The sequence below is a fragment of the Myxine glutinosa genome, chromosome 12, assembly GCF_964187855.1.
Source record: "Myxine glutinosa chromosome 12, kmMyxGlut1.1, whole genome shotgun sequence".
In the NCBI taxonomy this organism is placed as follows: Eukaryota; Metazoa; Chordata; class Myxini; order Myxiniformes; family Myxinidae; genus Myxine; species Myxine glutinosa.
Window position 1 is genome coordinate 31,822,943 of NC_136272.1, and position 27,086 is coordinate 31,850,028.

The 27,086-nt window shown below is 49.0% G+C and overlaps 1 protein-coding gene across 3 annotated transcripts in view; it reads right to left on the bottom strand.

Moving 5' to 3' along the window:
• Positions 1 to 23,334, bottom strand: part of LOC137437255 (serine/threonine-protein kinase WNK2-like) — a 210,637-nt gene extending 187,303 nt beyond the window's left edge. For 2 of the 3 annotated variants that reach the window (XM_078766685.1, XM_078766684.1), the window contains exons 1-2: positions 23,186 to 23,334; positions 17,603 to 18,859 (exon numbers count right to left, since the gene is read on the bottom strand). In XM_078766685.1, the coding sequence (XP_078622811.1) occupies positions 17,603 to 18,775 (1,173 nt within the window). In that variant the 5' untranslated portion in view covers positions 18,776 to 18,859; positions 23,186 to 23,334. Of the gene's footprint in view, positions 1 to 17,602; positions 18,860 to 22,946 lie in introns of all 3 variants that reach the window. The other variant, XM_078766683.1, reaches the window with a different exon arrangement.
• Positions 23,335 to 27,086: the final 3,752 nt, after the last annotated feature.

Below are 27,086 nucleotides of genomic sequence, written 5' to 3' on the forward strand. Positions count from 1 at the left end.
ATTCTGCATGGAGGAATGGGCAAAAATTTCTCCCAGTCAACGTCAGAGACTGGTAGACAGTTATAAGAAACGCCTACTTGAGGTTGTTTCTGCCAAAGGGGGCAATACCACCTATTAGAGCCAAGGGTGTACTTACTTTTTCCACATGCGAAATTTGCATTTATGTTTATTTAAATTATACAATGGACTACTAAATGTAAACGTTTCATGATATTTGTTATATTATATCACCTTTATCTGTCATTATTGTTGAAATGAAGATCAAATAGCTGTACGTTGAAATATGTTCAAAAAGTCAAAACTTTACATGGGGTGTACTTACTTTTTCACGTGACTGTATGTGTGATACAAGCATGGTGAACCGAGACAGCAGACATCTCAGTCCACCATGAATGGAGCACATCGATTGGTCTGCTGTCTCAGTCCACCATGCTTGCATCACACATATGTACGATATTGAATATGATACGTTACATATGGTACATTACATTACGATACATACATATACATACATATACATTGATACATACATACATATACATACATATACATTACATACATATACATACATATACATATATACATACATATACATTGATAAATATACATTGATTACATACGATACATTACGATACATTGATATTGCATATGGTGCACGAGGTAACTAGGAAACGCGCTGATTAGTCCAACGTTGCAATGAAATCTTGCGTCGAGTGTAATAAAGCGTGATGTGTGAGGTGCTGGTGGTCAGAGGTACAAAATTTAACATGAGAGAGCGAGTCAGGTCAGATTTGAGTGACACCTGAGAGAATACAAGGAAGACATTTCGAAAAGAGTATATTGTGGTGCGCTGTTTCTGTTCATGGCCATGCTATTTTAAGAGCATCAGTGTGGCCAAAGTTGTCACACTAGGCAGAGATAATGCACTGGGTGGATTGCCACTACTCTTCCAAGCACTAGTCACGACAAGAATGTTGGAATGTGGCTCGAATATCGGCATTGGATCTTTATGTCCACCAGATCATCAATGTGACACCTGGCCTAATGTGCTATGGTATGCTGGTTATCATTCTTTTGTACCACGAGCAAGTTGCCCGTGCCCGCACGGGATTCTAAACGAAGTAGGGATGGGGGAAGCAAAAATGCAAATGGAATCTTCTGTCATCGAGCTGGCAAGCTGGGAGCACCAATTCACATTTATTGTCACATCTGATGCTATTAAAATGCTTTAATGGTGATGAGGTGCTCCATTTGAAACTGTTTGTTTGATATATGTAGCTTTTTGATGCCCGTAATAATATTTGATGCCCGGGTCTGTAGTAAAAATTTGTATTGGTATCAAAGTCATTGACAAATTGCATCATGTACCATTATCATTATGAGTGCCATTTTCATTATCATTACCAGTATTATAATTTTCATAATTATGTACCATTATCATTATTATTATAATTTTTACTATCATTAAGTACCATTATCATTATGTACAATTATCATTACCATTTTCATTATCATTACCATTATTATCATTTCATCATTATGTACCATTATCATTATTATTATTATCATTTTTACTATCATTAAGTACCATCTATATCTATATAATAATAGCGTAAGGACTCGACTTTGTTATCCCTTTTACGCCGCACCCAGTGACCCGATGCCCACGGCACTAATGGATTTACGATCTACGAACCGCGCTCTTTGTTTATCACGTACAGCCATACTCGAAAAATCTGAATTAGCCGACGTTGGGGCCCAAAAGCATCCGATTAACTGCCGATACGACGCCATCTTACGACGCCATCGTATTGGCGTCTGCTGGGCGAAGGCGAAGCAAGCCGTCCGCTGATTGGACAGGCGAAGGCGAAAGCAAGCCGTCCACTGAGTGGACAATCCAGAGCATGCATTTGTGCCGGTGTCGGCGATCGTTGTTCATATACGCACTCTTCATTCTCATCTTTCTTCCTAACTCTTACTCGGACAAGCAAATCCCCTATGCCATCCATAATGGTACACTCTATCCATACACCACATCCTCCCTTCCGTGGATGTTCCACGGGTTTCGGCTAGTTATCATTATTACCATTAACAGTATAATTTTCATTATTATCATTAATATTCTGTACCATTATAATTATCAGTATCATTATGCACCTTAATCATTATTATCATCATTATCACGATCACTATCATTATGTACCATTATCATTAACATCGTCATTATGTACCATTATCAATACCATTATCATTATTAGAAAAGACCCGTGGAAATTCCACGTAATGTAAAATGTGACCAAGTCCTCAACCCTCCCCCCTTCCCTACCCCATCACAAACCCCAAGTCCTCAACCTTCATCTCCAAACCCTAAGCCCTAACCCTCCACTTACCAACCCAAAGGCATCAATCCCCTCCACACACCAAGCCTTCAACCCTCCCCCCACTCAAAGTCCTCAATCCCCTTCCCTCCCCCCCCCCTCATCCCGTCCCCCTACCGCAACCGCAAGCCTCAACCTCCCTTCTCAATTCTATCCCATCTTTGCACTGCACAGTCCCCCCAACCCCCAATATTTACACTTCCCTTCCCAACAATTTCCTCCCCACTTCAAGCCTTCAACCCCATTATGTACCATTATCATTATTATTATTATCATTTTTACTATCATTAAGTACCATCTATATCTATATAATAATAGCGTAAGGACTCGACTTTGTTATCCCTTTTATGCCACACCCAGTGACCCTGGTAAGTTTGAAGTAAGTAAGTTTGAAGATATTTCCGGCCGTGAAAAACTATGCCCTACGGCCGCGAGATTTCTAAAAAAAGAATTCTTCGTCAATTTTAGAACATCACACCAGCCACCAGTCACAGTCACCCGTCAAACTCACAATTCCAGAGATATGCGGAAAAGATATGTGACCATGAGTAGGTCGTGGCCTGTCATGGTCGCCTGTCCAACTCACAATGTCATGACACATGCGGAAAAGATGTGTAACAATAAACGGCCCAAAACCAATTATCTTTTCCTGATGCATACATACACATCGTTATAAGTAAATAATGACCTCGTCCAAAGACCTTTTATAATTATTATTATTTCGTATGCAGTCTATGGCTGCTGATTGCATCATTACTGGGAGCATGGCAGTACCGCAGATGCAGTTCCCCCTGTTACCAGTAAGCTGGTACTCATGTTGCCGACCTCAGAAGGATGACAGGCTGAGTCAACCCACCTGGTGTTATTTAACGACACGTTAGGGGCTCAAACTAACGACCCTAAGATCTTAACTCAGCCACCTTAACCACTAAGATAACACCAGGTACCTTTTATAATGGCATGGGTTTAAGGCCTGGTTCAGAGAATGCCACATAGTTATTTGGGCAGTGTATATGGTAACAGACCACTGCCTCAATCGCTGAGGCCGATCTTCACAAGTGGCACCTATCAGCTCAAAGTCCTTTTAACTGTCGCTTTGGGCATTTTACAATGAAGGAAAAACCTATAGGGAGGGCAAGGCGATCGTGAATATGAAAGCTCCGAAGATGTCTGACTTTGCATAGCAGGAAGCACTAACATGACGATCATATGATTCCTCCACCCCCAACCCCAAGGAGAAATTGTGGGTGGAGTCAGGCAAACTGTCCAACCAAAGGGTGCAATGCAATGTTATTGACAGACAAACACAAGGACGATAAGTGTATTATTATATAGATCGCTATCACAATGTACCATTACTAGTACCCGACTGCAAAGCCGCAATGAGCCGGCGAAGCCAAAGCCTCTTGCCACTATTTTACCCATCACTATGGCATCAGTAGGTTAGGTAGTTGGTAGTAGGTAGGTGTAGTAGGTACCGTACCTACTAGTTGTTGTTAGGGTTAGGGTTAGGGTTGTTGTTAGGGTTAGGGTTAGGGTTAGGGTTAGTCCTGCCCATTTAGTTCAAAATGACACCATTTGCATTCTGGATGAGATTAAAATTTATAAAACTTCTTTCTTGATTAATTCGGTGAATTCCGTCTCAACTTCGGATATTTCCGGCCGTGAAAAACTATGCCCTACGGCCGCGAGATTTCTAAAAAAAGAATTCTTCGTCAATTTTAGAACATTTGATGCCGTTTTCAGCCTCCGAAACGGTAATAAGCTTTTTTGAAATATTTTTTCAAATGCTCGAATCTCGTTGGTTCCGGTGTTTGGTGACGATTTTCGTTGAAGATAACCAGGGCCCGTGCGGGCCCGGGGAACGAGGTTGGTCGTAAAGTATTTTAATTACAAATTAGAGGTGCATAAGATTGTGAATCAAAAAAAGACGGGTGACACAAACTCCTATTGAACTTTTTCGCAATTCTTTATGCATACTTCCGCATCCGCAAGATGGCGGCCTCCATTGAGTGATTTGGTTTTTGAAATATTTTTTCAAATGCTCGAATCTCATTGGTTCCGGTGTTTGGTGACGATTTTCGTTGAAGATAACCAGGGCCCATGCAGGCCCGGGGAACGAGGTTGGTCTTAAAGTATTTTAATTACAAATTAGAGGTGCATAAGATTGTGAATAAAAAAAAGACGGGTGAAACAAACTCCTATTGAACTTTTTCGCAATTCTTTATGCATACTTCCGCATCCGCAAGATGGCGGCCTCCATTGAGTGATTTGGTGCGTCAAAGCTTGGAATCCTCAAAGGATCCAGCAAAATCTGGCTTTTCAACATAATAAGTACGCGTTCATTCACAACACCGGCTTCGCCGGTTACTAGTACCCGACTGCAAAGCCGCAATGAGCCGGCGAAGCCAAAGTCTCTTGCCACTATTTTACCCATCACTATGGCATCAGTAGGTTAGGTAGTTGGTAGTAGGTAGGTGTAGTAGATACCGTACCTTGTTCAAAATGACACCATTTGCATTCTGGATGAGATTAAAATTTGTAAAATTTCCTTCTTCATTAATTCGGTGAATTCCGTCTCAGCTTCGGATATTTCCGGCCGTGAAAAACTTTTCCCTACGGCCGCGAGATTTCTAAAAATAATTCTTTGTCAATTTTAGAATATTTGATGCCGTTTTCAGCGTCCGAAATGTGGTAAAAAGCTTTTTTGAAATATTTTTTCAAATGCTCGAATCTCATTGGTTCCGGTAATTGGTGACGATTTTCGTTGAAGATAACCAGGGCCCGTGCGGGCCCGGGGAACGAGGTTGGTCTTAAAGTGTTTTAATTACAAATTAGAGGTGCATACTGTGATGAAATCGTCATCCAAGTTACGACACTGATGTTATTCTCCTCATGGCCGCTACGCGACCTCTCTGCGGCTTCTATATAAAAGAGACTGCCTTTCAGCGCAGACAGGGGATGTACATCCATCATAGCAATGTAACTCTATAGCTCCTCTGGGCTTCCAGTTCCATAGAAAGGTAACGATTCTGCTATATATATCATAAGCTCATCTATATTTATACCACCTGTACGCACCTGTATTCACCTGTAATATTAATGCAATGTATATTGGTTTCTCTCTAGATGCTGTCGAGAACGAATTTCGATTAAACCTACTTTTGGTCGATGTTGTGTTTTGATTTCACAACACATACGATTGTGAATCAAACAAAGACGGGTGAAACAAAGTCCTATTGAACTTTTTCGCAATATTTTATGCATACTTCCGCATCCGGAAGATGGCAGCCTCCATTGAGTGATTTGGTTTTTGAAATATTTTTTCAAATGCTCGAATCTCATTGGTTCCGGTGTTTGGTGACGATTTTCGTTGAAGATAACCAGGCCCGTGCGGGCCGAGGTTGGTCTTAAAGTATTTTAATTACAAATTAGAGGTGCATAAGATTGTGAATCAAAAAAAGACGGGTGAAACAAACTCCTATTGAACTTTTTTCAATTTGTTATGCTATGCATACTTCCGCATCCGCAAGATGGCGGCCTCCATTGAGCGATTTGGTGCGTCAAAGCTTCGAAATTCTCAAGCCAAGGGATCCAGCAAAATCTGGCTTTTCAACATAATACGTACGCGTTCATTCACAACACCGGCTTCGCCGGCTATTATCGTTTTTATTATATGTCATTATCATTATCAACTATTTTCATTATCATTATCATTATTATAATAATAATCACTCTGCATCTACCAAAAAAGCCCTGAACACATGTGATCATTTTTCCATGCAAAGAAATAAACAGTTTACAGGAGGGGCCTCCATGTTATCATGCTTTTCCCCTAGCAACCACGTTCCCAGAACCTGTCTCCAAGGAAAAATAAAACCCCGTAGTCTTGTGCAGTTGTGCTGCCATGGGGCTGATAAGAGCTTTTTATAGTTACTATGACTATAATTTGGGACACAAATATATACAAAGGCCAAAATCAATACATAGCATGATGTTTCAAAAAGTTGTGGATCGATTATGACAAAGCTTGGTGGATAATTTGCGTAGGTGAACAAGCTGATTAGATTTTTGTTCAGGTCCGGATGCATATCCGGTGTATCAGTGGAGTACATAACGTAAACTGTTCAGCCTGGTAGAGGTATGCGCTCTACCGAGTGTGCGTTCTAGTTGTTTTTTTATTTATCTGTCTGTGAGGAGGATACCTCAAAAGGTTGTAGACAGATTCGGATGAAATTTGGTGGACAGGTTTGGTGTGTTACATGGACGAATTGATTAGATTTTGGTGAGGATCTGGATGCAGATCCAGACACGAGAACTTTTAAGTGATTCCTCATCATTAAGGGTTATGGCCAAAAACAACAGCATGATATTTCAAGGAGTTGTAGACGGATTATGACGAAACTTGATGTATGAGTTGGGTAGGTGACAAGAACAAGCTGTTTAGATTTTGGTTTAGGTCAGGATGCATATCCGGTGTATCAGTGGGATACAAAACGTAAACTGTTCAGCCTAGCGGAGGCATGTGCTCTACCGAGTCCCTTTCTAGTTTCATTAATCATAGTATGGGGAGATAATACAAAAGGTAATAATGCAATTTCTACGAGTGTGATCCAAATTTTTCATTGTCCAAATCAGGGAAAACGTAACCACAAAATAATGAGATGACAGGATGTTACAGGCTAAATAGTTTGCATGGTGCCATTAGAAAAAAAACAGCTTTACAACCTCCATACATTCAAGCTACGATTGGATGAAAAGGTACAACCATCTATGTCACTGTCTGAGAGGTATGTTCCCTCACGCTCCTAGAGGTATATTCCCGGTGCTCCCAGAGTGCATGTTTGCCTCATTAGGAAGTTGTGTTTTCCAGACACCAGTGCCTGTCACAAGGGATGGCCTCAGCCAGTGGCGATAAAGATCGGATTGTAGCGGTCCCCGCTGAATGTACACAATCGCCTTGCACCTGCCAGGACGCGGCCAGGGCGTGATCGTCATGCCGGGCTCGTCCGGACGGGCCCAGACGCGCCTCTCCTGGGCATGCCCGGACTCGCTGTTCCCGGGCACGCCCGGTCTCGTCTTTCCCGGGCATGCCCGCTCTCGCCTTTCCAGGGCTCGCCCAGAGCGCCCGGGCACGCCCAGCCTCGACTTCCCAGGCCGCGTCCAGGACGCCCGGGCATGTCCAGACTCGCCTTTCCAGGGCTCGCCCAGAGCGTCCGGGCATGCCCGCTCTCGCCTTTCCAGGACTCGCCCTTGACACCCGGGCATGCCCGGTCTCGGTTTTCCCGGGCAAACACCCGGGCATAAATGTGTATATATATTGCTGCCCGATAAACGGGCTTTTCAGAATACCTGAGCTGTTTTGTTTCAATAAAGCAACTCGGACTAATTCCGTCTTTGGTCGCGTCAATTCTTTCGACTCGCGTTGGAGCGCAGCTCCTTCACTGGTGACCTACCGACATGGACACGGCAGTGACTCTTAAACTGCCTACCTTCTGGGAGGCTCACGCGGCTGTTTGGTTCGCCCAGGCGGACTCCCAGTTCGCCCTGCGAGGCATCACCGCGGTCGACACACGCTTCCACCACGTCGTGGCAGCGCTCGGTTCCGCCACCGCGGCCCGCGCCCTGAGCCTCCTCGAGCACCCGCCGGCTGCTGACAAGTATGACGCGCTGAAGACGCTCCTCATCGACGCTTTCGCCCTCTCACCGGCGGCACGCGCACGGCGCCTGCTCGACCTGCCCGAGCTCGGCGACACGTGCCCGTCCGAGCGCATGGACTACATGCTCGCGTTGCTCAGTGAGCACTCTCCGGATTTTCTGTTCCGCGAGCTGTTCCTTCGCCAGCTGCCTCACCCGGTACGCCTCGCCCTGGCTGGCACGTCGATCACCGATCCCCGCGCCCTCGCCAGGGAAGCCGATAAGATCTCCTCGGCGGGCCAACACATCGGCGCGGCTACCTGGAGCCTGCCGCCGTCCGAGGCGATGCCCACGACGCCCGAGCGCCCTGCGCAGTTGGAGGCCGAACTGCCGGTGCAACTGGCGGCCGCCACGCCGCGCCGACCGCTTCCGACACAACGGCCGGGGCCTCCACCTGACCAGGCGTGGTGTTATTACCACGCCAGGTTCGGACACAAGGCTCGGACGTGCCGACCCCCGTGCACTTTCGGCAAGTCGGGAAACGGAAGGGCCGGCATTCATTCCCAGCCATGAGCGCCGGCCACTCGGGCAACTTGCTTTTTATTCGGGACAAAGCGTCCGGGCAGCGTTTCCTTTGTGACACCGGCGCCCAACTGAGCGTCATACCCGCCTCCGAGCAGGACAGGCGGGACGCCGTTTGCGGCCCCTCTTTGGTCGCTGCTAATGGCTTGACCATACGCACTTTCGGCCCGCGCGACGTCACCCTCTGCTTCGGCAGCCAGCGCTTTCAGTGGACCTTTGTGACCGCCTGCGTCCCCATGGCTTTGCTGGGCGCCGACTTCCTCTGCGCGCACGGGCTGCTGGTCGACGTCAAACGTCGTCGCCTTGTCAACGCCGAGACCTTCAGCTCCTTGGCGTGCACGATGAGCAGCTCCGTGCCGACCGAACTGGCATGCGCCGTCCCGGCGGCGAACGAGTTTGCTCGCCTGCTCACGGAGTTCCCGGCCCTCACGTGGCCGACGTTTTCGGCCGTCGCAGTGCGGCATGGGATCGAGCACCACATACCCACTACGGGCCCGCCGGTCTACGCCAGGGCCCGCCGCCTCGACCCGGCCAAGCTCGCCATGGCAAAGGCCGAGTTCGACGCGTTGGAGCACCTCGGCATCGTGCGGCGCTCCAATAGCGCATGGGCCTCACCACTGCACATCGTGCCAAAGCCGGGGGGCGGATGGCGCCCGTGTGGCGACTACCGCCGCCTCAACGACGCTACCACCCCCGACAGGTACCCGATCCCGCACATCCAGGACTTTTCCGCCCGTTTGGCGGGACGGGTCATATTTTCCAAAATTGACCTGATACGGGGATACCACCAGGTACCTGTCCGGGCGGCCAACGTCCCGAAGACGGCCGTCATCACGCCGTTCGGCCTGTTCGAATTTTTGAGGATGCCGTTTGGCCTCAAGAACGCGGCCCAGGCGTTCCAGCGCTTAATGGACGGCGTGCTGCGCGACCTGCCATTTCTTTTCGTCTATCTGGACGACATCCTCGTCGCCAGCACGTCCCGCGCCGAGCACCTCCTCCACCTCCGAACACTGTTCGGTCGCCTCAGCGAGCACGGCTTAATTGTCAACCCGGCCAAATGCCACTCCGGCACGACGACCGTTGACTTTTTGGGCCACCGCATCACCAAGACCGGGGCCGTGCCGCTGCCGACCAAGGTCGAGGCCATCACCACGTTCCCGCGTCCTCGTTCCATCAAGGCCCTACAAGAGTTCCTCGGCATGGTGAATTTTTATCACCGATTCGTGCCCCCCGCAGCTCAGCTCATGCGGCCCCTTTACGAGGCCCTCCGGGGCAAGCCGGCCAAGCATGACATCGTTTGGTCCGCGGCCATGGACGCGGCTTTCGCGAGCGCAAAACGGGCACTCGCCGACGCAACGCTGCTGGCTCACCCGGTGCTCAACGCACCAATCGCCCTCACTACGGACGTCTCCAACTACGCGGTGGGCGCCGTCCATGAACAATGGGTGGACGGGGTTTGGCAGCCACTCACTTTTTTCAGCCGGCAACTCCGGCCGAACGAGTTAAAATACAGCACGTTCGACCGCGAGCTGCTCGGTCTATTCCTGGCCGTTCGCCATTTCCGACACCTCCTGGAGGGCCGCCCGTTCACGGCTTTCGTCGACCACAAGCCGTTGGTCTACGCAATGACCAAAGTCACGGAGCCGTGGTCGGCCCACCAGCGGCGCCACCTCTCCGCCGTGTCGGAATTCACCACGGACATCCGGCACGTCGCCGGCAAAGACAACGCCGTGGCCGACTGTCTTTATCGGGCCAGCGCGAACGCGGTCCACCTCGGCGTGGACTTCGCGCTCATGGCGGCCGACCAGACCACCGACACCTCGGTGCAGGCCCTCCGGGCGGCGGACACGGGCCTCCGCCTGGCCGACATCCCCTTCGCGGGCACCGTCCTGCTCTGCGACGTCTCCCAGGGCCAGCCTCGCCCCATCGTGCCCGTTTCCTGGCAGCGCCGCATCTTCGCCTCCATCCACGGCCTTTCTCACCCGGGCCGGAAAGCTTCTCAGAAGCTGGTGTCGGCGAGTTTCGTCTGGCACGGCCTGTGACGGAACGTCCGCGACTGGGCCAACGCCTGCACGGCCTGCCAGCGGGCCAAGGTCCACCGCCACACCCAGGCCCCGCTAGCACCTTTCACCATGCCTGCACGGCGTTTCGACCACGTCCACGTGGACCTGGTGGGTCCCCTGCCCCCATCACGGGGGTTCACCCACCTGCTCACCATGGTGGACAGGACCACCAGGTGGCCGGAGGCCGTGCCCCTCACCTCCACCACCACCACCGACGTGGCGCAGGCGTTCTTCGCCACCTGGGTCGCGCGCTTCGGCGCACCGGCCGACATCTCGTCCGACCGCGGCCCACAGTTCACGTCCGAACTTTGGGGCGCGGTCGCCCGCTCGTTGGGGGTCACGCTGCACCGCACCACGGCCTACCACCCCCAAGCCAACGGGTTGTGCGAGCGGTTTCACCGCTCCATGAAGGCCGCACTCATGGCCGGCCTTCAGGACGACGGTTGGACCGACCGGCTGCCGTGGGTCCTTTTGGGCCTCCGCACAGCCCCCAAGGAGGACCTCCGGGCGTCCGCCGCCGAGCTCGTCTATGGCCAGCCGCTCCGTGTCCCGGGCGAGTTCGTGCCCGACGCTACCAGTCCCTGGTCCGCCGCACACCAGCGCTCGGACCTCCAGGAGGCCGCCCGCCGATTTGCCCCCGTGCCAACATCCCGCCACGGTGGCCCCCAGTCCTACGTCCCCCCGGCGCTTCGCACAGTGGAGTACGTCTTTGTGCGTCATGACGCGCACCAGGGGCCACTCCGGCCGCCGTACGACGGGCCCTTCCGGGTCCTGCGATGGGGCGACAAGTCCTTCGTCGTCGACGTCGGCGGCCGGTCGGACCGGATCTCTGTGGACCGCCTCAAACCGGCGCACGTGGACGTCGACCGACCACCACGGTTGGCCCTTCCTCCGCGGCGAGGCCGCCCCCCGTCTACAGTTCCCCCCGCTCGACCACCCACCACCGGATCGGACCCCCCCCCCCCACGACCCTCCAGGGGTCGCTTCGGCCGGGTCATCCGGACCCCCCTTAAATTGACCCTGCCGGTGCAGGTCGATTCTGGAGGGGCGTGTGTAGCGGTCCCCGCTGAATGTACACAATCGCCTTGCACCTGCCAGGACACGGCCAGGGCGCGATCGCCATGCCGGGCTCGTCCGGACGGGTCCAGACGCGCCTCTCCTGGGCATGCCCGGACTCGCTTTTCCCAGGCACGCCCGAACCTCCCGGGCACGCCCGGTCTCGTCTTTCCCGGGCATGCCCGCTCTCGCCTTTCCAGGGCTCGCCCAGAGCGCCCGGGCACGCCCAGCCTCGACTTGCCAGGCCGCGTCCAGGACGCCCGGGCATGTCCAGACTCGCCTTTCCAGGGCTCGCCCAGAGCGTCCGGGCACGCCCGCTCTCGCCTTTCCAGGACTCGCCCTTGACACCCGGGCATGCCCGGTCTAGGTTTTCCCGGGCAAACGCCCGGGCATAAATGTGTATATATATTGCTGCCCGATAAACGGGCTTTTCAGAATACCTGAGCTGTTTTGTTTCAATAAAGCAACTCGGACGAATTCCGTCTTTGGTCGCGTCAATTCTTTCGACTCGCGTTGGAGCGCAGCTCCTTCAGGATCAGCAAAATGGGCATTGATCACTTTATCGGCATATTCCTGCCCAATAACATTAGGCCAGGTCTCTAGGAAAGTACAGCAACCTGCATTTGGCAAAGAGAACTTGAAAATTATGGGAACTGAACTGCATTATGAGCTACAAACTACGTTATCAGCATTACATATCTGTATTGCGATCTCCTGAGAAGACTAAAAATGAAAAAAAACACCTATTAGAATCATATCAAATTCTCATCAATGTGTTCCTTCCACTAACAATCACTTTGCATCTTACTACAAACATCACAGAACATTTTTTAGGAATTTGAAAAGTCTCAATAAAGGACCGTAATGAATACATACTGGGCTGGTATTACCAGACTACAATAAAAAGTCTCAAGGACAGGAATGCATACATGCTGGGATGGTATTACCAGATATACGATGCACAGAACAGCCTTTTCATTAACATATTTTTGTATAAGAAAAATTCCAGAGAATTGTCGAGATATATTTGGAGATTTCCAAACTATCCTCAAGCCGAGTTGGGAGAATAAAACTTGTGCACACTTCTACGCATGCTCCTCAGGTGCTTCAAATTCCTCGAGTGCACCTCACGTGCATCATGTTCCACAACTGCACATCACAAGTGCACGCTTAACCTCACATGCGTCGTGTCCCTCGTGCAGCATCCTCATTCCACACGTAGCTCCTCCCCTCCCCAGAAGAGGGTGTGCTCCCTCACGAGCTTCTGCTCCCTCCTCCACCGCGAGAGCGTGCTCCCTCCTCCCTCACGTGTGTGTGTACGTGTGTGTGTGTGTGTACGTGTGTGTGTGTGTGTGTGTGTGTGTGTGTGTGTGTGTGTGCGCGATTCCTCCCTCCCTCACCCCTGGTGCGAGCGTGCACTCCCTCACCCCTCGCGCGAGCGTGCACTCCCTCATCCCTCACCCCTCGCGCGAGCGTGCACTCCCTCACCCCTGGCGCGAGCGTGCACTCCCTCACCCCTCGCGCGAGCGTGCACTCCCTCACCCCTCGCGCGAGCGTGCACTCCCTCACCCCTCGCGCGAGCGTGCACTCCCTCACCCCTCGCGCGAGCGTGCACTCCCTCACCCCTCGCGCGAGCGTGCACTCCCTCACCCCTCGCGCGAGCGTGCACTCCCTCACCCCTCGCGCGAGCGTGCACTCCCTCACCCCTCGCGCGAGCGTGCACTCCCTCACCCCTCGTGCGAACGGCCACTCCCTCACCCCTCACCCCTCGCGCGAGCGTGCACTCCTCACCCCTCGCGCGAGCGTGCACTCCTCACCCCTCGCGCGAGCGTGCACTCCTCACCCCTCGCGCGAGCGTGCACTCCCTCACCCCTCGCGCGAGCGTGCACTCCCTCACCCCTCGCGCGAGCGTGCACTCCCTCACCCCTCGCGCGAGCGTGCACTACCTCACCCCTCGCGCGAGCGTGCACTACCTCACCCCTCGCGCGAGCGTGCACTCCCTCACCCCTCGCGCGAGCGTGCACTCCCTCACCCCTCGCGCGAGCGTGCACTCCCTCACCCCTCGAGCGAACGTGCCCTACCTTACCCCTCGAGCGAGCGTGCGCTCACTCTTCCGTCTCGCGTGTGCACTCCCTCCTTCCTCACAATAGCATGCACTCCTTCCTCCCTCATGAGACCGTGCACTCCCTGTTCCTTTGTGAGAGCAAGCACTACCTCCTCTCCCGCGAGAGTGTGCGCTACCTCCTCCCTCATGAGAGTACACTCTCTCCTCCCTCACGCATGTGTGCACTCCCTCACTCACCCCTTGCATGAGCGTGCCCTCCCTCACAATATTAGCGTGAGCATGTGCTCCCTCATGATACTTGCATGAGTGTGTGCTCCCTCACATGCGCTCCCCCACCCCTCACACGAGCGTGCGCTCGTCCCCCTCCTTGCGTGAGCATGCGCTCCTCACCCATTGCGCAAGTGTGCACTCCCTCACTCATCGTGCGAGTGTGCGCCGCCTCCCCTCCCCCAACCTCACCCCTCATGAGTGCTCCCTCACCCCGAGCCTGAGCATGCGGTTCCTCATCTGTAACATGATTGTGCGCTCCTCACTCCTAACTCATGTTTGTTCCTCACCACTAGCACAAGCGTGCGTCCTACATCTCCAGCGCGAGCATGCGCTACATACTCCATCGCGACGGCGTGTGCTACCTCTTCACTCACAAGAGCATGCAATCCAACCTCTCTCGCAATAGCATGCCTCCCACTCTCTCTTGCGAGAGTGCGCTCTACCTCCCTCCTGCGAGTGCGCTCTACCTCCCTCCCGTGAGTGCGCTCCACCCCCGTCCCACGAGTGCGCTCCACCCCCGTCCCACGAGTGCGCTCTACCTCCCTCCCGCGAGTGCGCTCCACCTCCCTCCCACGAGTGCACTCTACCTCCCTCCCGCGAGTGCGCTCTACCTCCCTCCGAGTGCGCTTTACCTCCCTCCCGCGAGTGAGCTCAACCTCCCTCCCACGAGTGCACTCAACCTCCCTCCCGCGAGTGCGATCTAGCTCCCTCCCGCGAGTGTGATCTCCCTTCCTCCTGTGAGAGTGATCTACCTCCCTCCTGCGAGAGCGCGTTCTCACTCCTCCGCCATGAGACCGCGCTCTCACTCCTCCCCCACGAGACCGCGCTCTCACTCCTCCCCCACGAGACCGCGCTCTCACTCCTCCCCCACAAGACCGCGCTCTCACTCCTCCCCCACGAGACCGCGCTCTCACTCCTCCCCCACGAGACCGCGCTCTCACTCCTCCCCCACGAGACCGTGCTCTCACTCCTCCCCCACGAAACCGCGCTCACACCTCCCCCATGAGACCGCCCTCTCACTCCTCCCCCACGAGACCGCGCTCTCACTCCTCCCCCACTAGAGCATGCTCTCACCCCTACCCCGCGAAGCACGCTGTCGCTCCTCCCCCTCGAGAACTCGCTCTCGCTCCTCCCCCACAAGGGAACGCTCTCACTCTTCCCTCATGGCAGCGCGCTCTCACTCCTCCCCCACGAGACACGCTCTCACTCCTCCCCCGTGAGACCGCGCTCTCACTCCTCCCCCGTGAGACCGCGCTCTCACTCCTCCCCCATGAGACCGTGCTCTCACTCCTCCCCCATGAGACCGCGCTCTCACTCCTCCCCCGTGAGACCGCGCTCTCACTCCTCCCCCGTGAGACCGCGCTCTCACTCCTCCCCCGTGAGACCGCGCTCTCACTCTTCCCCCGTGAGACCGCGCTCTCACTCCTTCCCCGTGAGACCGCGCTCTCACTCCTCCCCCGTGAGACCGCGCTCTCACTCCTCCCCCGTGAGACCGAGCTCTCAATCCTCCCCCGTGAGACCGCGCTCTCACCTCCTCCCCTGTGAGACCGCGCTCTCACTCCTCCCCCGTGAGACCGCGCTCTCACTCCTCCCGCGTGAGACCACGCTCTCATTCCTCCCCCACTAGAGCATGCTCTCACCTCTCCCCCGCGACAGCACGCTGTCCCTCCTCCCCCTCAAGAGCTCCTCGCTCTTCCCCCACAAAGGAACGCTCTCACTCTTCCCTCATGGCAGCGCCCTCTCACTCCTCCCCCCGCGAGACCGCGCTCACTCCTCCCCCGCGAGACCGCGATCTCACTCCTCCCCCGCGAGACCGCGCTCTCAGCCCTCCCCCGCGAGACCGCGCTCTCACCCCTCCCCGGCGAGACCGCGTTCTCACTCCTCCCCCGCGAGACCGCGCTCTCACCCCTCCCCCACGAGACCGCGCTCTCACTCCTCCCCGCGAGACCGCGCTCTCACTCCTCCCCCGCGAGACCGCGCTCTCACTCCTCCACCGCGAGACCGCGCTCTCACTCCTCCCCCGCGAGACCGCGCTCTCACTCCTCCCCCGCGAGACCGCGCTCTCACTCCTCCCCCACTAGAGCATGCTCTCACCCCTCCCCCGCGACAGCGCGCTGTCCCTCCTCCCCCTCGAGAGCTCGCTCTCGCTCCTCCCCCACAAGGGAACGCTCTCACTCTTCCCTCATGGCAGCGCGCTCTCCGCCTTCCTTCGCGAGAGTACGCAACCTCATGAGAGCGAGATAATTCCTCCTACCTTGTGAGAGTGTGTTGTCCTTCACATGCAGATGCTTTCATCAAGTACTAAAGATATCCAGCCAACATCATGTAATTATAGCAAACAGTTCACAGGGAAATTGCTAGCACCTTCAAAGTGAATATTGTGAACGCTTTGCAACTACTGTGAACGCTTTGCAGCTGGACCATTGTATGCACCTCACGTGTTTTTATTAGGCTCATTCATATACCAATATTTGCATTCTACAAGGACAGAGGTCCTTTCCATTAATTAATGTGGGCACAATAATACAAATAATCTCCACATTTTCCTTAAAGCATCCACCTGACTATTCCCATCCGCAGTTCAAAACTTCACAATGCACCAAGTACTTTTAAAATCAAAATAAAACCTGACAAGTCAGGAGACGACGATGGTTCACGAGCGAGCGGTATTCTTCGGTTCGATTTCGAAAATTTGGTTCGATTCCGACAACTTTGAAAATTTGACTTTTGTGACCTTGAAATGTCAAAACGAAGGTTACTGACCTTGAATGAGATAGAAAATAATGTATAATCAGTTATGAGGTTAGTTAGCTACACAATACCGAAAATTCGGTTCGTTTCCGACAACTTAGAAAATTTGACCTTTGTGACCTTCAAAGGTCAAAGGTCGAAGATTCTGAAATTTGTTGGAAAACTTGTATTTCATGATGTATGTGATAATATAAGATCATATATGACATTTCACCCTATCAGGAAGCAAACAATGTAATAAAACCATCAAAAATCGACTTTTCTAAATTTCGTGACCTTGTGACCTTGACCTTGGGGCGAAAATGAAAAATCGAGCTCTGTGGGGCTAGACACATGACATTGGCCTAACCAAATACCGAAACCCCTGTCAGATTCCACCAACTCCCTCGGAGAAGATGTAGCTTGAACTCGATTACCCCCTAAAAAGACATCTTTTGCGGGCGTCGCTCTGCCCACAATGGGCGCAATACGCCCACACCTAGGCAGGACACAACTAGATCATGATATCAACCTCCCACCCAAGTTTCATCAAGATCGGATGATATCATCAGGTAGTTATGCTGCGGACAGACAGACATACAGACACACAGACAGACACACACCCTTGACGAATATAGTGGTCACTCTGCTTGATAACTCGTGAACCAAAAAACCAAAGCACACCTGAAAAACTAACCATGTTCCATGCAAATGAGGTGATGCACGATTCAAATTAGTGTTTTATATTTTCATTTTTAGAACTCAACAATCAGTTAGCACTCATAAAACCACAAAACATAAATCTGTAGTTATTATCTCACCTGCAGTTCACACCAGGCCACTTCGACTCCTGTTTCCGTATCAAGACCCTTGTAAACAGTCTTGAAAGAACCACGGCCTAGCTCAATGTCAAACTTGAGGAAGCGCCCATCAATAGATGTAGCCAAAGCTTTCATCTCTGCCTCATCCTCTCTTTCTCGCTCCTTCTCAGTTTCATCTCGCAGTTGCTGGACCAGAAAAGCTTTGCGTGCTTGTGCGTCTCCTTCACTGTCAAGATTGTGGCATTTCCCATCTCTGGCCATCTCTCCACTTCTTACCACTAAGGCATCAGGAAAAGCACCAGAAGCAACCCCAAACCCAACCCCACAAGGTAGGCTCCCAATCTCCATAACCACACCCTCAGTCCCAGATGTCGAGGTCTCAGTTACAGATGTGATGGCTCCAGAAGCAGCAGGCATGGCCCCTAATGCAGGAGCGGTAGCAGCAGGTGCAGCAGCAGTAGCAGTAGCAGCAGGCACAGCAGTAGCAAATGCAGCAACATGTGAAGCAGCAGGAGCAGTAGCAGCAGGTGCAGCAGCGGCACCAGCTGGAACAGCCCCAGATTCAAACGATTGTTCCACAGTACCAAAGGGCAGGTCCTCATTCACAGCTTGAACTCCAGGATTCGTTTTACTTTCAGATCTTGCGACATGGTTCGGACGCTGCCACATGGCAACGATTTCTGCAGACTTAGTCTCACGCCCATCCAAAACAAATGCACAATTTGAATTGGAACTCACAGATTTCGGTCTGAACGCCTGAATCACAGCTGCAGGTGCAGACATCTGGACTGGACTACCCTTTGCATCAGGCGAATTGCGGACCAGGTCCACGATTCCTGGAGGTGCTGATGCACGCAATCCAGTTCGCCGACTTGGACCCTCCGGACCATTCCCTGCCGTGCGAGTTCTTCTTTGTTGGCGTGACTTTGGTGCAGAGGTCAAAGCGAATAACCTGGGAACTTCCCCGGCCACAACCAGCGGTGGTGAATCGCCGGACCAGCGGGACCCCGGGCGGGTCGGTCCATTAGCCGACCCCAGAGCCTTCTTGCCGCATGCCGCAACACTCGACACGCGGTCTATTCGTCGCTGACGACCCTGCCCGAAGACCTTCCGCTCTCGGGTGGGTGGCTCAGCCATCACAGTCTCCGCCGGCTCGTTCCCAGCCTCGGCCATACGGCCTTCAAGGAGCTACGCAAGAAATCCCGCTGGCCACGCCGGTCCTAACACGAACACCAGGATCCTTTCTGCACCATCATCCTAAGGCGGACAAATAATCGTACAAAGCCTGCATTTATTCACACAAAATTTGACTCCATCTTCAATGTATCATTACCTCAGCATTCTCTGATAATTCCAAACATTGGATTCCTTCATCTTCAATGTATCATTACCTCAACATTCTCTGATAAATTCAACAAACATTTGATTCCTTCATCTTCAACGTATCATTAGCTCAGCATTCTCTGATAATTCCACAAACATTTGATTCCTTCATCTTCAATGCATCATTACCTCAGTATTCCCTGATAATTCCACAAACATTTGATTCCTTCATCTTAGATGTATCATTACCTCAACATTCTCTGATAAATTCCACAAACATTCAATCCTTCATCTTCAATGTATCATTACATCAGCATTCTCTGATAAATTCCACAAACATTCAATCCGTCATCTTCAATGTATCATTACCTCAACATTCTCTGATAATTCCACAAACATTCAATCCTTCATCTTCAATGTATCATTACCTCAACATTCTCTGATAATTCCACAAACAAATCGATTCCTTCATCTTCAATGTATCATTACCTCAACATTCCCTGATAATTCCACAAACATTTGATTCCTTCATCTTCAATGTATCATTACCTCAACATTCTCTGATAATTCCACAAACATTGGATTCCTTCATCTTCAATGTATCATTAACTCAGTATTCCCTGATAATTCCACAAACATTTGATTCATTCATCTTCAATGTATCATTACCTCAACATTCTCTGACAATTCCACAAACATTCAATCCTTCATCTTCAATGTATCATTACTTCAACATTCTCTGATAATTCCACAAACATTTGATTCCTTCATCTTCAATGTATCATTACCTCAACATTCTCTGATAAATTCAACAAACATTTGATTCCTTCATCTTCAATGTATCATTAACTCAGTATTCCCTGATAATTCCACAAACATTTGATTCCTTCATCTTCAATGTATCATTACCTCAGCATTCTCTGATAATTCCACAAACATTCAATCCTTCATCTTCAATGTATCATTACCTCAACATTCTCTGATAATTCCACAAACATTTGATTCCTTCATCTTCAATGTATCATTACCTCAACATTCTCTGATAATTCCACAAACATTTGATTCCTTCATCTTCAATGTATCATTACCTCAACATTCTCTGATAAATTCAACAAACATTTGATTCCTTCATCTTCAATGTATCATTACCTCAGTATTCCCTGATAATTCCACAAACATTTGATTCCTTCATCTTCAATGTATCATTACCTCAACATTCTCTGATAATTCCACAAACATTTGATTCCTTCATCTTCAATGTATCATTACCTCAACATTCTCTGATAATTCCACAAACATTTGATTCCTTCATCTTCAATGTATCATTACCTCAACATTCTCTGATTAATTCAACAAACATTTGATTCCTTCATCTTATTCTTCAATGTATCATTACCTCAGCATTCTCTGATAATTCCACAAACATTCAATCCTTCATCTTCAATGTATCATTACCTCAACATTCTCTGATAATTCCACAAACATTTGATTCCTTCATCTTCAATGTATCATTACCTCAACATTCCCTGATAATTCCACAAACATTTGATTCCTTCATCTTCAATGTATCATTACCTCAACATTCCCTGATAATTCCACAAACATTGGATTCCTTCATCTTCAATGTATCATTAACTCAGTATTCTCTGATAATTCCACAAACATTCAATCCTTCATCTTCAATGTATCATTACCTCAGCATTCTCTGATAATTCCACAAACATTCAATCCTTCATCTTCAATGTATCATTACCTCAGCATTCTCTGATAATTCCACAAAAAAATCGATTCCTTCATCTTCAATGTATCATTACCTCAGTATTCCCTGATAATTCCACAAACATTTGATTCATTCATCTTCAATGTATCATTACCTCAACATTCTCTGACAATTCCACAAACATTCAATCCTTCATCTTCAATGTATCATTACTTCAACATTCTCTGATAATTCCACAAACATTTGATTCCTTCATCTTCAATGTATCATTACCTCAACATTCTCTGATAAATTCAACAAACATTTGATTCCTTCATCTTCAATGTATCATTAACTCAGTATTCCCTGATAATTCCACAAACATTTGATTCCTTCATCTTCAATGTATCATTACCTCAGCATTCTCTGATAATTCCACAAACATTCAATCCTTCATCTTCAATGTATCATTACCTCAACATTCTCTGATAATTCCACAAACATTTGATTCCTTCATCTTCAATGTATCATTACCTCAACATTCTCTGATAATTCCACAAACATTTGATTCCTTCATCTTCAATGTATCATTACCTCAACATTCTCTGATAAATTCAACAAACATTTGATTCCTTCATCTTCAATGTATCATTACCTCAGTATTCCCTGATAATTCCACAAACATTTGATTCCTTCATCTTCAATGTATCATTACCTCAACATTCTCTGATAATTCCACAAACATTTGATTCCTTCATCTTCAATGTATCATTACCTCAACATTCTCTGATAATTCCACAAACATTTGATTCCTTCATCTTCAATGTATCATTACCTCAACATTCTCTGATTAATTCAACAAACATTTGATTCCTTCATCTTATTCTTCAATGTATCATTACCTCAGCATTCTCTGATAATTCCACAAACATTCAATCCTTCATCTTCAATGTATCATTACCTCAACATTCTCTGATAATTCCACAAACATTCAATCCTTCATCTTCAATGTATCATTACCTCAACATTCTCTGATAATTCCACAAACATTTGATTCCTTCATCTTCAATGTATCATTACCTCAACATTCCCTGATAATTCCACAAACATTCAATCCTTCATCTTCAATGTATCATTACCTCAGCATTCTCTGATAATTCCACAAACATTCAATCCTTCATCTTCAATGTATCATTACCTCAACATTCTCTGATAATTCCACAAACATTTGATTCCTTCATCTTCAATGTATCATTACCTCAACATTCCCTGATAATTCCACAAACATTGGATTCCTTCATCTTCAATGTATCATTACCTCAACATTCCCTGATAATTCCACAAACATTCAATCCTTCATCTTCAATGTATCATTACCTCAGCATTCTCTGATAATTCCACAAACATTCAATCCTTCATCTTCAATGTATCATTACCTCAACATTCTCTGATAATTCCACAAACATTTGATTCCTTCATCTTCAATGTATCATTACCTCAGCATTCTCTGATAATTCCACAAAAAAATCGATTCCTTCATCTTCAATGTATCATTACCTCAGTATTCCCTGATAATTCCACAAACATTCAATCCTTCATCTTCAATGTATCATTACCTCAGTATTCCCTGATAATTCCACAAACATTTGATTCCTTCATCTTCAATGTATCATTACCTCAACATTCTCTGATAATTCCACAAACAAATCGATTCCTTCATCTTCAATGTATCATTACCTCAGCATTCTCTGATAATTCCACAAACATTTGATTCCTTCATCTTCAATGTGTCATTACCTCAGCATTCTCTGATAATTCCACAAACATTCAATCCTTCATCTTCAATACATCATTACCTCAGCATTCTCTGATAATTCCACAAACATTCAATCCTTCATCTTCAATACATCATTACCTCAGCATTCTCTCAAAATTCAGCTTTCACCCTTCAACTGGCCTCGTCTTCTGTTCCGCCAAATTACCGCTGTCTGCCACACTATGTCTGCAATAAATAGTGCTGTGCGCCGTACGTCTGGTGAAGAGTGCGTGATGACGTGACGATGGAGAATATTACAGGTACGGACAGATCAATAATAATTACGTACACAACGTCACGGACTCGCAGCGTCAAGTCGGGATTTGAACTCTGCGCCTTCATCCCCAAAATTCCAACAAATCAACGTATTCGAACCACTGCACCTCGTGTCCCATGGACGCCTGTGTGGATCCCAGACGTGAGAGGAGCAATGCGGCGCGGCTGTCTGTCCGTCCTTTTGTCTCTCTTCGTCGTCTTTGTCCACGAATCACTTACTTATTACTCACATGGCAGCAGCAGCTGCCGGAATCCGGGTTCCGGAGTCGGCAAGTTGTCCGCGAAGATCGACCATGTCCGCAGGCTCAGCCATGGAGGTGGACACCCAATTGGAAGGGATTATAGAGGAGAGAAATCCCAGAGGGAGGGGAGCGGATGGGCACGGTGATTGGAAGACAAATGCGGACAACTAATTGGTAGAGAGATAAATAAAGAGAGACAGAGACACAATTAGCAGACAGATTCCCACCCGTCTGCTCGACGCCTCCTCGAAATACCCCCTCCTCTCATCCCATCTCCGACAGACACAGTGCGGAGGAATCGGGCCAGACAGACATGTCCGCCGTTAATGGTGATTGGCAATCCTGGAGCGTTTTGATTTAACACGTCGCCGCCGCCCGATCATCCTCGGGGATGCGCGCGCGCGCTGAGAGCACCACCAACACCAAGGCTTGCCGTGACGTCACTACCCCAGTGCGAACGATTTAAAATCCATGAGAATAATAATTTAACAATATCGTTCCATTGCAAGGAACTTCGAACCATCTGGACCAATCAAAAGCCTGCGCTATTATTACCAACCTATGTTTTTTTTTGTACGTGCTCTATCTCTTTAAATGCTGAACTTTAATTAAGTAAGAGCCATTTTACAATATTTGGTATAACTCGGATGGGATTCGAACCACTCGTCTCCCATACTCACCGCGGACGTTCCAACTATTAGTATTATACAACTGAGTGTTGTGTATAATATTATATTAAAAAACATACAGCACAAACACATACTTTATTAATATATAAACCTGCGTCCAGGATACATCGCTTGATAGCAGGTGCATCGGGCTGTCCAGTTTACATGGAAGGGAGTGATGGGAATTAAAAATGTGTAAAGGAAACGCAAGGAACGAAGGAAGGAAGTTAAACTATCATTCAGCTGAAATGGGAAAGAAACGAAAACCAAGGGGGCGGTGCTAGCCAGCGCTGGTAGGGGGCGGTGCTAGCCAGCGCTGGTAGGGGGCGGTGCTAGCCAGCGCTGGTAGCACCGCCCCCTACCAGCGCTGGTTACTCCACCCACAATACATTAACCACACCCCCGAATCCGTCTGCTCAATGCGTCATTCCAGACTCGACCTTTCCTCTTCCAGCAGGAACGTTTCATTAACGCTGTGACAATGCAAGGTCGAAATAAAACCACAGCAATAAGCTATCGCTCCGAAATTAATGACATCACAACTACATCAGTGGAAAGAATGACGAATATGAGTGAACGATTTATTTCGTGCCTTCCGTGTTAATTGTGCTGCACGTAATGTTTGTTATATGTGTGCACAAATTGGCTTGTGTTAATCCTCGGCAGACGAGTACAACGATGAAACAATGTGCTCTTTGCAGTGGGCGTGATCAAATTTGATACCGCCCCCTTTTTTATTGCGCGCTCTCGAGCCATAAACTTTGACTGAAAGGTCACAGTTAAACAAAATGTCAGGAAATGACAAATCGATTAAAATCGAATGTGATTGAGTGTTTTTATTCGGCACAAATGTCTCCTGTTCATGTAAGTTATGTTTCCATTTGATGTGTTATATGCTGTGTCCGTTCGGGTAGAAAGTTTTTACTTATCCATACATGGTGGTTATTTCCACTCTTGACCCCATCCCCTCCAGCTTTGTCAAAGCCTCCCTCCCTGCTCTCTCTCCACTTATCATTGCAACAATAAACTCCTCCCTGTCTACATGCATCGTCCCACCTTCCCTCAAAATTGCTGCTGTTACCCCCATTCTAAAAAAACCTGGTCTAAACCCTGACACCCTAAACAACTTCAGACCCATCTCCAACCTACCCTTTCTGTCAAAAGTTTTGGAACGCGCTGTAGCCACTCAACTCAAACATCAGCTCTCTGCCAATAACTTGTATGAAACATTCCAATCCGGATTCCGCTCCAACCACAGTACTGAAACTGCTCTCCTCAAAATCACCAACGACCTTCTCCTCTCCTCTGACGCTGGCAACCTCAACATTCTCGTCCTCCTCGACCTCAGCGCTGCCTTTGACACCATCGATCACACTATCCTCCTCACCCGACTTGAATCCACCTTTAACGTCACCGGCACTGCCCTCTCTTGGATTAAATCATACCTCTCTGACAGATGCCAGTTCATCTCCATCAATAACTGCAAATCCCCCACTGCTCCCCTCCCCCAAGGTGTCCCCCAAGGTTCAGTTCTTGGCCCCCTCCTCTTCATCCTTTACCTGTCCCCGCTCGGTCACTTAATCCGCCGTCATGGTCTCCAATTCCACTGCTTCGCCGATGACATCCAGCTTTTCATCTCCACCAAGTCCGTCTCCACCGACACCCACTCTATCCTGACAAACTGCATCACTGAAATAAAATCCTGGCTTCAAATCAACTTCCTCAAGCTTAACTGTGATAAATCTGAAATAATCATCATTGGCCCAAAAACGCTCACAAAATCCACCCATAACTTTGCCCTCAACATCGACGGTATCCCAGTATCCACCTCCCCTCACATCCGGAATCTTGGCGTCATCTTTGACCAAACCCTTTCCTTCGACAAATACACTAAACAGATCACAAAGTCAGCCTTCTTTCACCTGAAAAACATTGCCCGTCTCCGCTCATCCCTCTCCTCCACGGCTGCAGAAACCCTCATCCACGCCTTCATCACCTCCCGTCTGGACTACTGCAATAGCCTCCTCTATGGTTCACCCTCAAAAATCACCAATAAACTCCAATACATTCAGAACTCCGCTGCCCGTCTACTCACTCATTCCCGGACCCGTGACCACATCACCCCCGTCCTTTACAAGCTTCACTGGCTCCCCATCCCCCAGAGAATCCAGTACAAAATCCTCCTCTTGACATACAAAGCCCTCCATAACCTGGCCCCATCCTACCTGGCTGACCTCCTCTCCAGACACACTCCCACCCGCAACCTCCGCTCTGCTGGTACCAACCTCCTGACCCCCTCCATCCGGACCAAATTCAGATCCTGGGGGGACAGGGCCTTCTCCATCGCTGCTCCCACCCTCTGGAACTCACTACCTCACACCATCAGAGACTCCTCCTCACTCACCACATTCAAAACATCACTAAAGACCCACCTGTTCAACGCTGCATTCAACATTCAACCCACAGCATTTAACCCCTGACTATCTCTTCTCCTTCTCCCTCCTTTTGCTTTAAATATTTCCCTATTGATTCTTGTCTTGTCTTTTTGATTCTTGTCTTATATATATGCCGTATATCGCTGCTGTTTGTTTTCTTGATTCTTGTCTTTTTGCAATTGTTGTTTTCATGTATTGTTATGCATTATGTTTTCCACTCTGTCAAAGCGCCTTTGGGCTTCTGGAAAAGCGCTATACAAAATAAATGAATTATTATTATTATTATCTCTAGAGTTATTGAAACTGCCAACACTATCTCTACAACCTTGATTCATCCGAATGAAGTTTAACCGTTTAACCGGTTGAGCTGGACAGGGCAGGGATGTTAGAGGTTGAGTAGACACAGTTCTTGGGATGTTGTTACAATATGGAGCTGCAATGTTTGTTTCCAAAATAACATTTAATATTAGCTGTATCAACATTTAACTAATAATAGTCCAAGAGCACGGAACATTTTAAATAAACGTCTGAGGTCAAAAGGCTTGCCATCACATTCCTACTGAAAAAAAGAAAAGAGTTAAAAACCAATTTATTGGTGACGGTAGTTGGTGTGTTGTGGGTGAAAAGTTATGTTGTTGTTTTTTACATCAAAGTGGGAAAAATTAAACTTGTACATTTTTACTTAGAACATGGTGTAATGGGTAGGGCGGACACCATAACCATTACCCCAGACTCAGTGGTACAATGTTTAGAGCATCCACACTGAGTGTAGGAGGTCGATGCAATTTGAACCCTGGCTGAGTCACGCCAAAGATTTTTTTTAAATGGCATTTGCTGCTTCTTTGCATAATTCTCAGCATATAGAACATGGGCAAACAACCATAGGTTGGCAATCATAATGCAGGCTTTGGACCCTTTGATGGGCCTAATAGCCTATCCTCCTCCTGTGTTGATCTTGGGCTCATTTTTGTTGTAAAATAAACCAATTAAATAAATAAATGTAAACCACCAGCAGAGTCCTTTTG